The following is a 17,164-nucleotide window of genomic DNA, read 5'->3' as shown; positions in this document are numbered from 1 at the left end:
TAGCACCGCATGTTAATTGCCTACAAGCAGGACATTGGTGCTGAGGTTATCAGCAAGCCCGTGTTCCTCATCGAAGCCATCATCATTGCTCGCGGCTGGCCTCCGATCTACCAGTCGTTCGTCCTTGGAAGCATCTGTCTACACGGCGGTGCCCATGTTAAGGATGCATCAAACCCAAGGGGCGTGCTTAATCATATGGTCTCGCCGGCGTGTCCCCCGTGCATGCGCCGTGCTATTTGTGGTGGCAGTGGCAATTATCCGCACAACCTAACCATGTAACATATTTGTGTTGTATATGGAACCAAATTCTGATCATCCTTAGAAGCAAATACTCATGCTATTTTCCTTTAGAAGTGAGTTCTATTCTCTGTTGGAAGCAATGGCGATAGGAACAAAAAAATTGTTCGTTGGAAGCTAACCCTATTATATTTAGGAAGCAATGTGGTAAAAATATGTATTCGTCACTTGGAAGCAATATAATGCTCCTACAAACAATTCCCTGTTTGTTCGGAGCATCTTTACTAGTTTCGAAACAAAATACTAGATGGAAGCAATGTTCGTTGGTCTATGAAGCAGTCTCCATTACAAGCAAAATTTTCTTTGTAGGAAGCAAAAATAACTTGCACAGGATTAGATTTTGCAGCAATCAGTAACAAATATTTCTTCATATGAAAGCAAAATTGATAATATTGGAAACAATGTAATGCTTACGGAATCCCATTTCCCTAGAGTTTTTATTACGTTCCTTAAATCCGAAATTAGTTTCCTAAAAAAGTGGAAAACAGAATCAGCAAGCAGTTAATATCGTATTAATTTGTACAAGGAAGCAATCAATCAACAAATGGAATATCCAATCTCACGCAGGGATTGATTACCAGATCGGAAGTCCGTCTTGCTTCTTATCCAATGGCCTAGTACTGGTCTGATGGATGTATTTTTTCAGTGATGCCTAGTGACTCCTAATGTTAAAAGCCTAAAAAAACCTACTCCTTTTATACTCTGTTGTGATTAGAAGTTTAGCTTGTCTCCGTGCTCCTCCTCATCCAATCTAAAGCCACCTAGGTCGCGCTACTACTCCTAAGGTGACTTTTTCAGACCGAGGGAGTAAAAGATTAAGATTTGGACGATATAAAACATGGGACAACCCCCCGACCCGTCCTCTCCAGTGCCCAAATCCCCAGCGCCGCCACTCCCACGGTGCCGCGGAAATGCCGAAGTCACGAAAGCGGACGCCGCGAAAACCGAAGGCCACCGTCGTGCCGGCGCCGCCGCGCCGCCGGCCGCCCCGCATGGAGTACCACGCACGGTCCGACGAGGCTTGGTACGGCGCGCGCGTGGTGGTACAGGACGGCTCGCTGCGCGTCATGTTCGAGGATTTCCTCGAGGACGCGAACGAGTGGTACCATCCGGACGCGCCCGAGCTGGCCTCCCCGCGCGCCGTGGACGCGCTGCGCGCGAGGTTCCGCCGGGCGTGCCCCGCCCTCGACGACGCCCGCTGTGGCGATCTCCGCCCGGGCGACCAGCTCTGCCTCGCCTGCGATATGCACGGCGGCGAGATCAAATACTACGACGCCGTCCTCGAGGCCGTACGCCCTCCGCATCGCGCCCTACACGTATGTTGTAATAATTGGCGTCGACCAAATATGCAGGTAGAGAAGGCACCACACGGCACCGTGGACGGCGAGGAGCGGTGCGCGTGCCGTTTCACGGTGAGATGGACGGAGGGGCCGCGCCGCGGTTGCTGGGACAAGGTGGGCGTCGAGGTGGTCTGCTGCGTGCAGGCCTCACCGATCCAAGATCCAGTGCTGACCGAGTTCCTGGAGGATGTGACAAAGCGGTTCGGCGACGACCAAGGGAAGGCGACGGTGGCGTCTCAGCCAGCCCCGAGCGGCGAGGGGGAAAGTGCGCCGGTGTCCAGCCTCACATACTCCTCGAGTAGCTTGTCTTATTCTTTTTAACGAAGGTATATCTCCTGAATTCAAATAGAGTAATGCTACACCTACACCTAGGTCTAGCATTTTCGATTCAAATAACGGAGGGGCTAAAACTCAGTCGACTGAGTTTTTATCAAGTCTCAGTCGATTGAACTGGCTATTAAATTTCTTTGTTGTTTCAGACTTTTTTAATGTTTCGTGTGAGCAGCCCACGTAGGATCCATGCTTCGGGATGGGCTCTCTTTTATTTTTATTTTTTTGTTAGGCTGGGGTTTGCGTGGGGGCTGGCCATGGGTTGGGGCCTTTTCCATTGTTAGTTGGCCTTTCTTTCTTCGTCGGGTTGTCAGTTTTATTTTTGTTTGTTTGTCTCAAAAAAAGTTTTACTTTTGTTTTGTCCCACACTTTTCATTTATTCTTATGTATATGTTTGTTTTTCCTTATTATATTAATTTTTTACATGTATGTTTTATGCTTTTGTATCATTTATTTTAGTTATTTCTTATTCTTCTCTTTTTTTGTTTTTTTGTTTTTAACTATTTTTCTATTTTATTTTGATGTTCTTAACACGCATTCTGTTGCACTACCTTACTGTGTACCTTGAGGTGCGTGAATGCCCATATCGCAACCTGCAACTGCATGTGTCACAACACGCTTACAACTGCAAGGGGTACAACGCGACTGCAACTGAAGGGGAGAATTGCTGGTCAATAGCATGCTCATCACTAGAGCTGCAACTGCACTCGTCGCACCCCGCTTGCAACTGCAAGTGGTACAATGCGGCTGCAAGTGGAGGGGAGGGATGTCGGCCAGTTGCCTGTCCATCACTAGAGTTGCAACTGCACGTGTCACAACCCGCCTGCAACTGCAAGGAGTACAACGCGAGTGCAACTAGAGGGGTAGGGATGTCGGCCAGTTGCATGTCCATCATTAGAGTCGCAACCTGCCTGCAACTGCATATGTGTACAACGGGACTTCAACTGGAGGGGGGGGATGTCGGCCAGTTGCATGTCCATCACTAGAGTTGCAACCGGCCAGCAACTGTAAATGGTGCAACGCGGCTGCAACTGGAGGGGAAGGAATGTCTGTTAGTTGCATTTCCATCACTAGAGTTGCAACCCGCCAGCAACTGTAAATGGTGCAACGCGGTTGCAACTGGAAGGGAAGGGATGCCCGTCAGTTGCATTTCCATCACTGGAGTCGCAACTGCATGTGTCGCAACCCGCCTACAGCTGCAATTTGTGCGGATCAATTTTTTATTTTTGTTTTTATTTTTATTTTATATTAACAATACAAAATAATTTTTAAAAATGTAAGAAAAATTATATATATATATATATATAAATGGACCGAAATAGAAGGTGTAGTAATGCTCTGCCGAAGGGAACGATGAAAGAAAACAGGCTGAATCCTAGCCCATGAGCGATTACACGAGGGCTTATAGCAAGAAAAGAGAAAAAGCAACTATGCCGGCTGAAGGAAAATGTACAGCCCACGCCCATATGCATGATTTGCCTTTAGAAAAAAAACACCGACATGCATGACGTCAGCCGACTGAGACTTTACCAAGTCTCAGTCGACTGATGCCTAGTCAGGCCCTTCAAATAATTACTTACAAGTTTGGAGCTGTTTGGAATGGAGCCCTTGACTGCCCATTCAAAAAAAATTGGTTCATTGACCGGGCCCGGGCTTTCTCGCTGGTGGTCAGTTGGTGCGCCAAAGCCTGTCTCAGTTCCTTTAGTTCAATTGTAACCAGTGAAAAAAATTGTGTGCTACAGGAAAATAGCGTGGGCTTTAAAATTCACTATTAATGTGTTATATCATGTTATAGCGTTCTACTTTCATCATCTGGAATTACTTGTCAGACAAATGGATGTATCTAGACGTATTTTAATTCTAGATACATCCATTTTTATGCATTTCTACGACAAGTAATTTCGGATGAGGGAAGGAGTATATTGCACTATAGCATTGCTATTATCGAGACATTATACATTCATTTATATTGCGATCTATTGCTCAACACGCTATAGCATGCTATTAACAACATTATAGCACGCTATTTTTCTGAGAAATTCTAAACAAAATTGTTGGTGAGTTGTCGAGGAAAAAATTGTTTGCCAATCATGTGGGTCATCTACGTCTAACAGGGCGAGGGTTGTCAGATATATATTTGCCTGGTTGCGAAGAGCGCTTGGCAACACATGGATGGAGATCCTAGTGATAGCCATGGCCCCGTTTCTACAGGAGTGATCGGGCCTGGTTGCAGACAAGTATATATGCCTCTCCTCAGCGTCTTTCTGCCCCATTCCCGACCTAGAAACGAGTCGTCCCCATCTTTGGGCGGCGTCTCCAACTCCCGGACCTAGGGTTTCACCCATGTTTGCTTGGTAAGAACGAAAGGTTAGAGGTGATCCACATTTGTTTGCGGAAGTAGTTGCCTCCCTGTCTCATCCTCCTACTTTTCTTCTCTTGGCCCATTTGTTATTTGGGTTGTAGCTGCAAGAGAGGCAACTGGCAAGATGGTTTTGGTGTTGGGCGACAGGATCGCAATGCTGGGAGGTCTGACTATGGTCATGACCACTATATGTGGCAGCACGATGAGATGGGGAATTTGGAATCTCTTCTTCGAACAGAGACACCAGATCCAGTGGCGCCAAGCATGCTGAGATGCGTCTCCCAACTATCAGCCCCCTGGCCTGGGGGGGGGGGGGCAGTGGGCACAACGTGCAACTGCCTACGAGTGTGGATCGCACCATCAATACGCGACAACAACCTAAGCCGATGCTGACGCATCCTCAGGGCACGACCATCCGGTCCCTGCAAATCTTAAAGAGATGAAACTTAAACAACAAGGGTGTGACGGCCCCTCATGTAACACCCTTAGCACTATGAAAATAAGGACCATCGGGTTATTCAATCTGGTAGTCAAATTACCATTATAAGAGCACACTTCTAATCTAGTCACACTACACAGGATTAAAACCCCACTCAACATGGTAGTCCAAAACGAAATCTTAGTTGACCTTGTTGTAGGCCTTTTTAGAAGTCCAACTTAAGAACAATATCAACTTTTTCCAAATGTGACGCGATGATGGATCTCATGTAGAGTTAAGATACCATCTATGATATTTCTGAGTTTTTTTTTCACGAAAGCATTTTGATGCTTACCAATCAACTTATCACCAACGAATCTACTTTAATATCCAGTGCTTTAGTAATCCACATGTAAAGGCATTTAAGAAAGCAAATAATTCTAAATTGTTGAATTCTGCTAGCCCCTGAGATTTTAGGCAACAAAGTTATAATACCATAATTGAGCCCCTAGACATCCAAGGTCCGAGTATGAAATAGTAGAATAGGGCCATGACATAATGCTGCACCGCATCCGAGAGTTTTGAAAAATAAATCCAATAAGTATATTGTCATACCCAGGCGCCCTATTGGCATCCATGGAAATAAGACTTTCATTTCTTCCACATAGAAAGGTCTAATAAACATCCCATTATCCATGTGCGTCACTTTTTACCCCCCTCCCGATCATACCAAGTACCTGGGAATAAGCTGAAAAGGTATGTAGGAAATGGACGAAATAAATCATAGTACTATTGAGTAGCATGGATTAGGAGATTTTCAGTTCTCTCAATACACACATCACCTACAATTAAGAGGTGTATGGTATTTTTCTTCTTCTCTTTCTGCCATTAGCAATTTTACAAAACTATGAGGTATTCCAATCTCTTTCAGAAACCCCCTTTAGTGTCATTGTTGCAACCAACTGATTTCTTCATCGGCGAGGATGTTATTGAGTTCCACTATAATGTCACGTGTTCTACATTACAAGTCAGGAGGGAAAGAACTTAATTCCAAAAGGTCGTGTAACTCACGGAGCTCTTCTATGAGATTTTATTTCCTCTTTTTAAAATGCCCAAATTGACTGGCCCCATAAGTTAAAACGTTGTTTAAACCTCTTAACTTTTATATTCATAACCGTATAGGGTCTTCAGAGAAAATTCTCTTATTCCAAACTTTATCCACTAGGCGGAGAAATTCAACATTTTTATCATCGTGAGATCAAACCTGAATTATGTAGCTTTAGGGGGTATGGCCACCTCACCACTAGAGGACAATAACAAAGGGGTGGGGGTCTAATAGATCTCTAACTAATTTCCTCAAATTAACAATGAGAAAATATCTTCCTAGCCTACAAACATAAGGAATCTTTCAAGTTTTTTGAGGTGTGGTGTTTATGTTTTTTAGTCTAAGTGTACTTGGCTCCATTCATATGAAACTCTCCTAGACCAATAGTATGAATGATAGATTTAAAGACATCTATAGCATGAGAGTTGTGCAATATTTTATTTTTCTCCTCACAGTACCTAAGAATATTAAAATCACCAGAACCAAATAAGGGATATCCATATATTATAACAATATAAGCAACCAGTTCAACAAAGAATTCCTCTTTATGCTCTTGATGAGCGGCCCCATGCACTACACGTAGGCCATATTTAATATTTTTCACAACATCCCAAAGACACATTTTAGAGCATATTTACTACATATACAAGAACAATTTCTGGGTTATCTTTCCGAACACCACACAGTATCCTTCCAGCTTTCCTATAAAATTAATATATTCCCAACAGAATATGTCGTAAGGATCATACTTTCTGCAGAAACTAGAAATATAACCTTTCTTCATAGTTTCCTCAAGATCAAGGAAATCCAGGAATTATAATTTATTAAATCAGAGGCAGGAATCCATTCTCTTCTTCCCTGCCTACCAACAATTCTAAACTATAACTTCCTTTATATTTTTAGGAGGATTTTTTACCTAGATCCCCTAGGAGGATGACAGAGTTATCGTCTTTATTTGGGGGGGGGGGGTTGTTTTCTCCTAATCATCAGTCTAGAAATCACCACATTAACTTTCATGTATCTCTCCTTTTTATCTAACAGAAGGGATTCTTCATCAATGGTAGTGTTAGGCATCCATTCTATGTCAATAGGAGTGTCCTCCCCTTTTTCATAAAAAATGGGTAAAGTGGCAACATCAACAACATGTATGTTAGTGTCTATGAACATTCTAGATTTTCCAAGTTCTCTGGGGATATCAACAAAAGTAAAATCATGATCAGTGATATGACACCACATTTAGTAGCCATAAGCATCAATTTTTTATAAGGAACCAAAGGAGTTAGATTCTGGATTAATCCAGATTCCTCTTCCTTGTCAAAGCAACAACTCTAGCTTCCATGTTCTCCAAGTTATTCTACACATATTTTTGACTAATTCTCATATTAGCTTCAAGGAGAAAGGAAGAGCAGGAATCACATATTCCACCTAATCAGGCAAAGTTACTAGGGGACTGGACCACATGTATAGCATCAATGTTTAAACCACACGCTTCATTGTCCTCCACCACCTAGGGGTGTTAGTGACCACCTCCACATTCTTCCCAAAGACAACAGAGATAGTACGTGTATGACATGCTACCTCTTGAACAAGTTTGTGCAAGTTCTCATTGCTAACTTACACATCAATAGTAGAGGAGACCATCCAATTACACCAAAGAGAAACAAATTTATCATTCCCCCTATATTCTTCTCACTTTCACTTTAAACTTTTAAAGATATTTCCTAAATAGTACAACAAGTTTTCCTATACTTTTCATTAGGAGTAGAATGACTACATCCAGCAAATTGTTCTTCAGCGGTATCGTGAGTTTTGGGCATTTTATATGACGGAATACCTTTATCATTTTGAGCACTCGCATTAATAGGATCTTTATGAGTATTTCTCACCAGTACCTCATCAACCTCAAACTAAACAATGAAAGTGTTTATCTAGCACACCTTTTGCAATGGGAGGAATCCCATCAACATCTCTGCATCCAATCGTATCCCTTACAGACTCGGGGCGAGTTAATGTAGATAAATCAATCTCCAAGGTTACACCAACAAGGGAGTCCACATAGGCCACACTTCTCTCATTTCTTTTGTCCGGGGGTATATTGCTAAGATGAACCCAAGCAATGTTCAAGATTCCTTTGGAGCCGACACTTCAACCGAAGTAGATAATTTCACTATAGCACCATAGGTTTTTAATGTCATATGATCATCATAAAATAAATTTTCTACCTCCTGGCATCAGGAAGCCACATCATATACTAATCAAGACCAATTTTCCTAGAGATACAATGCCAACCCATTCCCAAATAGAAAAATAAAGCTTATAGTTTAACCGAAGCACTACCCTCAACCACAGTAATAACGATATTGCTCGAACAATCTTTAGCTTGCTTAGCAGTACATAGATCCTCTATATAACAAAATCCTTGCCCTAAGCCTGAAATCTACACATTGGCGCTGTACATTCCAAAGGAAGAAACTGTGCATATCGAATCTAGGTCTCCCACCTTTCCACTTCTCTCACAAAATGCTTGAGGGCAATGAATAAGAAAGTGACCAGGACAACTATAGATCTAAAAAACCTAATGTTGGTAGACTATATCACTAAAAGTGATTACTAATGCACACAAAAATGATAGGCTTGTGGGTTTAGATCCTAATCTTATTGAAAAAGGGGTGGTTGTACTCCATTATGTTGATGAAATTGTGATATGCCATGAACATGGCCTTGATAAATTTTCTAATCCTTAAACTTGTTCTCCATCTTATTGAACTTGTGTATATATTAAAATTTTATATCCAATTTCTTTTAAAGTTTCTGCATTAAGGGGTGATGAGGTGGTGCCTGATGTCTACTACGCAACCTTCTTCTTGTAGACGTTGTTGGGCCTCCAAGTGCAGAGGTTTGTAGGACAGGAGCAAATTTCCCTCAAGTGGATGACCTAAGGTTTATCAATCCGTGGGAGGCGTAGGATAAAGATGGTCTTCTCTCAAGCAACTCTACAACCAAATAACAAAGAGTCTCTTGTGTCCCCAACACACCCAATACAATGGTAAATTGTATAGGTGCACTAGTTCGGCGAAGAGATGGTGATACAAGTGCAATATGGATGGTAGATATAGGTTTTTGTAATCTGAAAATATAAAAACAGCAAGGTATCAAGTGGTAAAAGTGAGCGAAAACGGTATTGCAATGCTAGGAAACAAGGCCTAAGGTTCATACTTTCACTGGTGCAAGTTCTCTCGACAATAATAACATAATTAGATCATATAACTATCCCTCGACATGCAACAAAGAGTCACTCCAGAGTCACTAATAGTGGAGAACAAACGAAGAGATTATTGAAGGGTACGAAACCACCTCAAAGTTATTCTTTCCGATCGGTCTATTCAAGAGTCCGTAGTAAAATAACATGAAGCTATTCTTTCCGTTCAATCTATCATAGAGTTCGTACTAGAATAACACCTTAAGACAAAGATCAACCAAAACCCTAATGTCACCTAGATACTCCAATGTCACCTCAAGTATGTGTGGGTGTGATTATACGATATGCATCACACAATCTCAGATTCATCTATTCAACCAACACATAGGACTTCAAAGAGTGCCCCAAAGTTTCTACCGGAGAGTCAAGACGAAAACGTGTGCCAACCCCTATGCATAAGTTCACAAGGTCACTGAACCCGCAAGTTGATCACCAAAACATACATCAAGTAGATCACGTGAATATCCCATTGTCACCACAGATAAGCACATGCAAGACATACATCAAGTGTTCTCAAATCCTTAAAGACTCAATCTGATAAGATAACTTCAAAGGGAAAACTCAATCCATTACAAGAGAGTAGAGGGGGAGAAACATCATAAGATTCAACTATAATAGCAAAGCTTGTGATACATCAAGATCGTGCCGAATCAAGAACACGAGAGAGAGATCAAACACATAGCTACTAGTACATACCCTCAGCCCCGAGGGTGAACTACTCCCTCCTCGTCATGGAGAGCGCCGAGATGATGAAGATGGCCACCGGCAAGGGATCTCCCCTCTGATAGGGTGCCGGAACAGGGTCCCAATTGGTTTTTGGTGGCTACAAAGGCTTGCAGCGGCGGAACTCCCTTTCTAGGTTATTTTCTGGGGGTTTCTGTATATATAAGAGGTGTTGGCGTTGGGGACAAGTCAGGGGGGTCTCCGAGGCGGCCACGAGATAGGGGGCGCGCCCAGGGGGGTAGGGCGCGCCTCCCACCCTCGCGGGTGCCTCGGGACTCTTCTGGCCCATCTCCGGTAGTCCGTGGGCTTCTTCTGGCCCAAAAATAATCTCCGTGAAGTTTCAGGTCAATTGGACTCCGTTTAGTTTTCCTTTGCTGCGATACTCAAAAACAAGGAAAACAGAAACTGGCACTGGGCTCTAGGTTAATAGGTTAGTCCCAAAAATCATATAAAACAACATATAAATGCATATAAAACATCCTAGATGGATAATATAATAGCATGGAACAATCAAAAATTATAGATACGTTGGAGACGTATCAGTGCCCTCATATGCGGACTTGTTTAATTTGCCAGATTTGGCATTTTCCTATGATGTACCCGGGATGCTTGTTAGTTACTATTCACTTAAGGTTGGAGACTAGTATTTTATTGAGAAAAAACATCTTAAGAAACTTGATGCATGGATTGGAAACACATTGTCCATGTAGGGGAGTCATATTCTACTAAATTCTTCGTTGTTTAGCATTTCCTACTATAATATGTCCATGTTTCTGATGAATAAAACATATGTGGGAAAGCTAGATAAACATAGAAGGATATATTTTTTGGGAGTGGTGCAATAGTAAGAAAATATACTATCGGGTCAAATGGTCCACAATATGTAGATCTAATAAAAAGTGGTCTCGATATTAATGATCTCATGAAACAGAACATTAGTCTTCTTGTTAAATGGTGGTGCAAATTAGAAAAGCATAATGGCCTCTAGCGGGATGTGGTTAAAGCCAAATACCTTAAAAAAATTGATTCCCAAAGTTGGAAGGCCTTGCTCAAAGTTAAAGACTTATATATGGTAGGGAGGATAAGGAATTTTAGTTTAGGTAATTTAGCTAGAGATTGGAAATATTCTCTATATATTAAGCGTCCCATGTGTGATAAGTTCCATGAATTATTTAACATCTGCAACTTTTGTGATTTGACTATTAAGAAATGTATCTTGGATAGTGAATCTACCTTTTTAGAAGGATATTTCCCCTGATCTTAATAAAAAATGGAAGGATATTAATCTAACATTGGAGATTTACTCAGATGCAGGGCTTGGGTTGATGTTTACTAGGCTCTGGGCAAGAAATGTTTTTTAATACAAAATCTACTTATGAGATGCTTGAGATGCATCTGAATGGGGGACATTATAGCTGGATTTCAAAAGCTAAATACCTTTTAAAATTCAAATCTTTTTGTGGTCGTTATTCCAAAATGTTGTTTTCACAAGAAATTTAGTGAAAAATAAATAAATCGGAGTGGTAATCCTAGTTGTTCATTCTCTAATGAGTATCACCTGACTCATCACTTATTCTTCCTATGACCTAGTTCTAGAGTTCTTTGTTTCATCACAGGCTATATATTTTTAACAGAGTTATGCCCAAGGAATATTTTCAATATTATTCTTGGTGCTTCTCTTTTCTACATAATGGTGATCATTTTTCATGGTTGGTCATGCCATTGTTGTTCGGGCCATGTTAAATCATTGTAATAAGGCAATCTTTTAGGCAAATATCCTAGAAACTCCTTTTAAGATTTTGTTTGATGCTTGTGCTTATCTACTATTATCTTGGGCGGGTATTAAAAACTTGAGATGATGGATGCTTTAAAGCAAGGTGTTGGGTTACTCAAGGATAATGATGTGTCTATGATGAAGATACGTGTGATGGTGCATGATGCTCAAGTGGCGACTAGAACTGATCTGGAAGTCTGGGTGCTTTGTTTGTTGGAGATGCTTTGCTAGTGCTTTATATAACTCTGGTTTCAGTCTGTAAGACTTGTGGATTGGAGGTGCCCCTTTTCTTATTAGGAAAATTTGTTTCACAGGTGCTAGCAGGTTTTGGTCCCATAGTGCACGTGCCGATTGCGAGTGTGTGCAGTGGGTTTCTTGGTAGTGCTTAACTCGCTTCTATGTCTTTCATGTTCCCTCTACCTTACTCTCTAAACTATTATATTTATGTTACGTGAGTGATGGAAAGGGGTTTAGCCCAGTTCGAAATACCGATGGACATAAATGCACTCCATCAAAGCAACGGAAGTGACATACCACCATGTGTCTTCACTGAATCGTCTGGCAATAACCATGTGTCGCTACATCGGTGCGAATGCTTTTGTTCAATCAAACACCTCGATCGGTACTGAGTTTCTTGGATCCTCCATAGAGATGCCATGCCCTTTTCCTTTAGTGAACTAAACCAATCGTGAATATAGTAACAAATTAGGTGAGTCGTAGATGTTAGGTGGGTAAGTCATGTTCATTGTGTTCCTAAGAAAACTCAATGGGAGGAACAACAATTGCAACAATCCTTCTATCTCATCTACATAAGGCAAATCTTTGGCATGATGTTGTTTAGTAAATTCAGAGAAATTAAAGGAAGCTTCATCTCCTCCGAACTTAACATAAACCTTTTTCTTTTGGCAATCAACAACAACAACACAAGTATTCAAGAAAGTTCTACCAAGGATAATGGGAAAAAGTTATATTGCCTAGTTCCAAGTATTAAGAAATTAGTAGGGTACTTAGTTTTACCACACAGAACTTCGGCATCTCTAACAATTCTCACAAGTAAAATACTAGACCTATATGCCAGTTTAATAGTTAAATCAATTACTTATATAGAACAAGGTGAAATATCTCCAGCAATTTCTTGACAAATAGTAAAAGAAATAGCGCTTATGATAGCTCCAATATCACACAACCCATGATAACAATGAGTATCAATCTTACCAAAAATTACAGGCACACCAACATCATTAGGAAGACTTTATGGTTAACAATTTTAGTTGCTTCCTCACAAAGCTGAATAACATGCCCATCCACATCATCGGTAAAAAATTCTTTAACCATAGCCATTTGAGGTTGTGTTTTAGTTTTATCATAAGGTTTATCAGATTTCTATGTACTTTTATATGTTACTATAGTTACCATAAAAAAATTAATACTAACATAGACTAAATGTTATGCAGGTGCAGGTTCTCTCTTAACCACATGGTTGGCAAACATGATCCCTCCCAATAAATCATTAACAGCAAACATATCCATAGTTGATCAAAGCAGCAAACGAGAATAAAAAACACCAAGCACACTAAATGTTTCTCTTACCAATTCCACTTACCAAGAGCGCTACACTCCTCGGTAATGACGCGAGAAAGAGTCTTGATAACCCACAAGTGAACAGGATCTGCCGTGGTCCTATTGATAAGTGACAAATCCAACGATGAGTAGAAGGAATTTCTTTGTGGAAAATAGTGAGATTCGTTGAAAAGATGCAAAGAGTGTTTGACAGTTTGGTTGAAAGCAAGAGAATTTGCAAGAAAATAAATAATAGGTGCAAAGGTGGAGCAAGTGGCACAATCCTTAATTATGCTAAGTACAAGCCGGTTATTTTACTTATAGGTATGAAGGCGTGCACGAAGACACACGGGAGTTTCGTCAAGTTACTTTAATCAAGATACATTGAGTTACCATTCATTAATTTGATAGTTTGTTATGTAGTGAAACCTATGATAAAGTAATGTTCTTACTTGAACAAACAACATATTTATGATTACACTTCATGTGCAAGCATACACAAATACAATAGAGTAATTAAGATAGGATCTAACCATAGCAATAAATCCTAGGGTTCCATCACCCCTCATGTGACAATTCATAAACCTAGGGTGTAGTAATATATGTCACTCCGGACACCCAACCATGAACAAACTAGTCACATGTGCTTAAAGGTGAAGTGGTGTGCAGTCAATGTTCACACAACACCACTACATAATTACACCACAACACAATATCAAATATTGAACTAGATTCAACTTCACAAGATTACTCGTAACAAGATTTATCCCATATCCTAAAGACCTTAATGGACTACTCACAGCACAACTTATGTATCATGATCAATGGAGATATATTGTAGCGACCAGACCTCAAACAGTCTGATCTCTGTGCATCAGTGTCATCCCTGGATCGGTAATGCTGACACACACAGTACTTGAAGGATTTATAACAGAGTAGCAATCACACACTTATTACATCGACTGTCTCAAAAGAGAACTTATTACAATAAATATGGCTTAAGGCCATCTAATGACGATAACAGCGGAAGGCTTGGAAGATAAGCAGTCCATCAACTCCAACGGCATCACTGAGTATAAGACCACGACCTAAGGCACCTTACTCGTTGTCTGAAAAGTCTTCAACATGAACGTTGCAGCCCGAAAACGGGTCAGCACATGGAATATGCTAGCAATGTAACACATGGAGAGTAATGAATAGAATAATACTATCACTACATGCATATATGGCTGGTGGAAAGCTCTATGGTTACAGTTTTGCATAAAGCCAATTTTTTCCTACTGCAAAGGAATAAATTTTATTTAACTATCATGGTGGTTGTTAAACATTGAGAAGGTTCCTCCAACTCAATCCCAATTAAGCATCATCATTAACCCAACAAAATTTAATTAAGTAACATGATGAGATTCACATGATAATCCAAGTACTAGATACTCAAAACGTCCATAACCGGGGACACGGCTAACCATGATTAGTTTATACACTCTGTAGAGGTTTGCACACTTTTCCCCGCAAGACTCGATCTCCTCCGCTTGATTTCTCGCACTACATGGTGTTTGAGAAACGGATGACTGAGTGATGACCCACAAGTGTAGGGGATCAATCGTAGTCCTTTCGATAAGAGTGTCGAACCCAACGAGGAGCAGAAGGAATTGATAAGCGGTTTTCAGTAAGATTTTATCTGCAAACACTGAAATTGTAGGTGATAGATAGTTTTGTGATAAGATAAATAGTAACAAGTAACAAGTAAATAAAGTAAATAAAGTGCAGCAAGGTGTCCCAATCCTTTATTTAGCAAGGATAAGCCTATACAATTTCTAATAATGAGAAAGGAGCTCCCAAGGACACATGGGAATTATCATCAAGCTAGTTTTCATCACGTTCAACTGATTCGCGTTCGGTACTTTGATAATTTGATACGTGGGTGGACCAGTGCTTGGGTACTGCCCTTACTTGGACAAGCATCCCACTTATGATTAACCCCTATTGCAAGCATCTGCAACTACAAAAGAAGTATTAAGGTAAACCTAACCACAGCATTAAACATATGGATCCAAATCAGCCCCTAACGAAGCAACGCATAAACTAGGGTTTAAGCTTCTGTCACTCTAGCAACCCATCATCTACTTATTACTTCCCAATGCCTTCCTCTAGGCCCAAATAACGGTGAAGTGTCATGTAGTCGACGTTCACATAACACCACTAGAGGAAAAGACAACATACATCTCATCAAAATATCGAACGAATACCAAATTCACATGAGTACTAATAGCAAGACTTCACCCATGTCCTCAGGAACAAACATAACTACTCACAAAGCATATTCCTGTTCATAATCAGAGGGGTAATAATATGCATTAAGGATCTGAACATATGATCTTCCACCAAGTAAACCAATTAGCATCAACTACAAGGAGTAATCAACACTACTAGCAACCCACAGGTACCAATTTGTGGTTTTGATACAAGATTGGATACAAGAGATGAACTAGGGTTTTGAGAGGAGATGGTGCTGGTGAAGATGTTGATGGAGATTGACCCCCTCCCAATGAGAGGATCATTGGTGATGATGTTGGTGATGATTTCCCCCTCCCGGAGGGAAGTGTCCCCGGCAGAACAGCTCCGCCAGAGCCCTAGATTGGTTTCGCCAAGGTTCCGCCTCGTGGCGGTGGAGTTTCGTCCCGTAAGCTTGCCCACGATTTTTTCCAGGGTAAAAGCTCTGATATAGCAGAAGATGGACACCGGGGGCTCACCAGGAGGTCCAGGAGACAGGGGGCGCGCCTAGTAGGGGGGGTGTCGGAGTCAAAACCGGCGGATCTTGGGTAGGGGGTCCCGATCTATGTGTCTTAGGCTGATGGTAACAGGAAGCAAGGGACACAATGTTTACCCGGGTTCGGGCCCTCTCGATGGAGGTAAACCCCTACTTCCTGCTTGATTAATATTGATGATATGGGTAGTACAAGAGTAGATCTACCACGAGATCGTAGAGGCTAAACCCTAGAAGCTAGCATATGATGGTTATGATTGTAATTGTGATCGGCCTTCTAAGGACCAACCTCTCCGGTTTATATAGACACCGAAGAGGGCTAGGGTTTACATGGAGTCGGTTACAAGGAAGGAAACACAATATCCGGATCGCCAAGATTGTCTTCCATGCAATGGAGAGTCCCTTCCGGACACGGGACGGAGTCTTGAGTCTTGTATCTTCACGCTCCAATAGTCCGGACGAAGTATATAGTCCGGCTGTTCGGATACCCCCTAATCCAGGATTCCCTCAGTAGCCCCTGAACCAGGCTTCAATGACGATGAGTCCGGTGCGCAGTCTTGTCTTCGGCATTGCAAGGCGGGTTCCATCTCCGAATACTCCAAAGTAATTATCGAACACTTAGACCGTGTTCGGATCTGTGAGATGATCCTCACATTCTATCGTAGGGAACACAGCATAAATCTGATCTACTGGTAATCTTCGTACGTCGTGCCCCTACATCGTGGCCCGGCCCACCTCGACTCTGGCACGCCCTGCCAAAGCAGAGATTGTGTTCCTCTTATTACGGGATTTTCCATCAATATGGGTGTGTGCAACCCCACGACGACCGTTGGTATGACTCCGTGTGCTTTTAGATAAGTCTCAAGCGGTCACGCTGAGGACTCTTCATATTCACCCCCTTTATAAAGGGGCCGAGGCCTATACCTCTTTTCTACCACCCCTGGCCCTTTCGCATCTCGAGTTCTAACACCCGAACCAAAACTCAAACAACCCAGATCCTTCAATATGTCTGGATCCAACTCTCACGGCCGGTGGGTGGCCTCCTCTATCTAAGAGGAGGACATTGCGAGGCTTAGGGAGGTCCGATATCTGACCGCCATCATCCAGCACAGGCTTCCCACTCCAGGGCAGGTCATCCCTACGCCGGAGCCCAATGAGAGCGTCGTGTTTGTTCCTCACTTCCTCCGCGGCTTGGGCCTCACCCTTGATCCCTTTGTGAGGGGGCTCAT

General features: G+C 41.8%; 1 protein-coding gene across 1 annotated transcript; it reads left to right on the top strand.

Annotated features, from left to right (window-relative positions):
• The first annotated feature begins 1,364 nt into the window (after positions 1-1,364).
• On the top strand, positions 1,365-2,032 carry LOC123156677 (uncharacterized). The gene has a single exon (XM_044574835.1). It carries the CDS (start codon positions 1,365-1,367, stop codon positions 1,956-1,958), a length of 594 nt encoding a protein of 197 aa, XP_044430770.1. The 3' UTR covers positions 1,959-2,032.
• The last annotated feature ends 15,132 nt before the right edge of the window (positions 2,033-17,164 follow it).

Source organism: Triticum aestivum, chromosome 7B, assembly GCF_018294505.1.
Source record: "Triticum aestivum cultivar Chinese Spring chromosome 7B, IWGSC CS RefSeq v2.1, whole genome shotgun sequence".
Lineage (NCBI taxonomy): Eukaryota > Viridiplantae > Streptophyta > Magnoliopsida > Poales > Poaceae > Triticum > Triticum aestivum.
The sequence above is the reverse complement of the archived record's forward strand: the minus strand, read 5'-3'. Positions and strand labels throughout refer to the sequence as shown.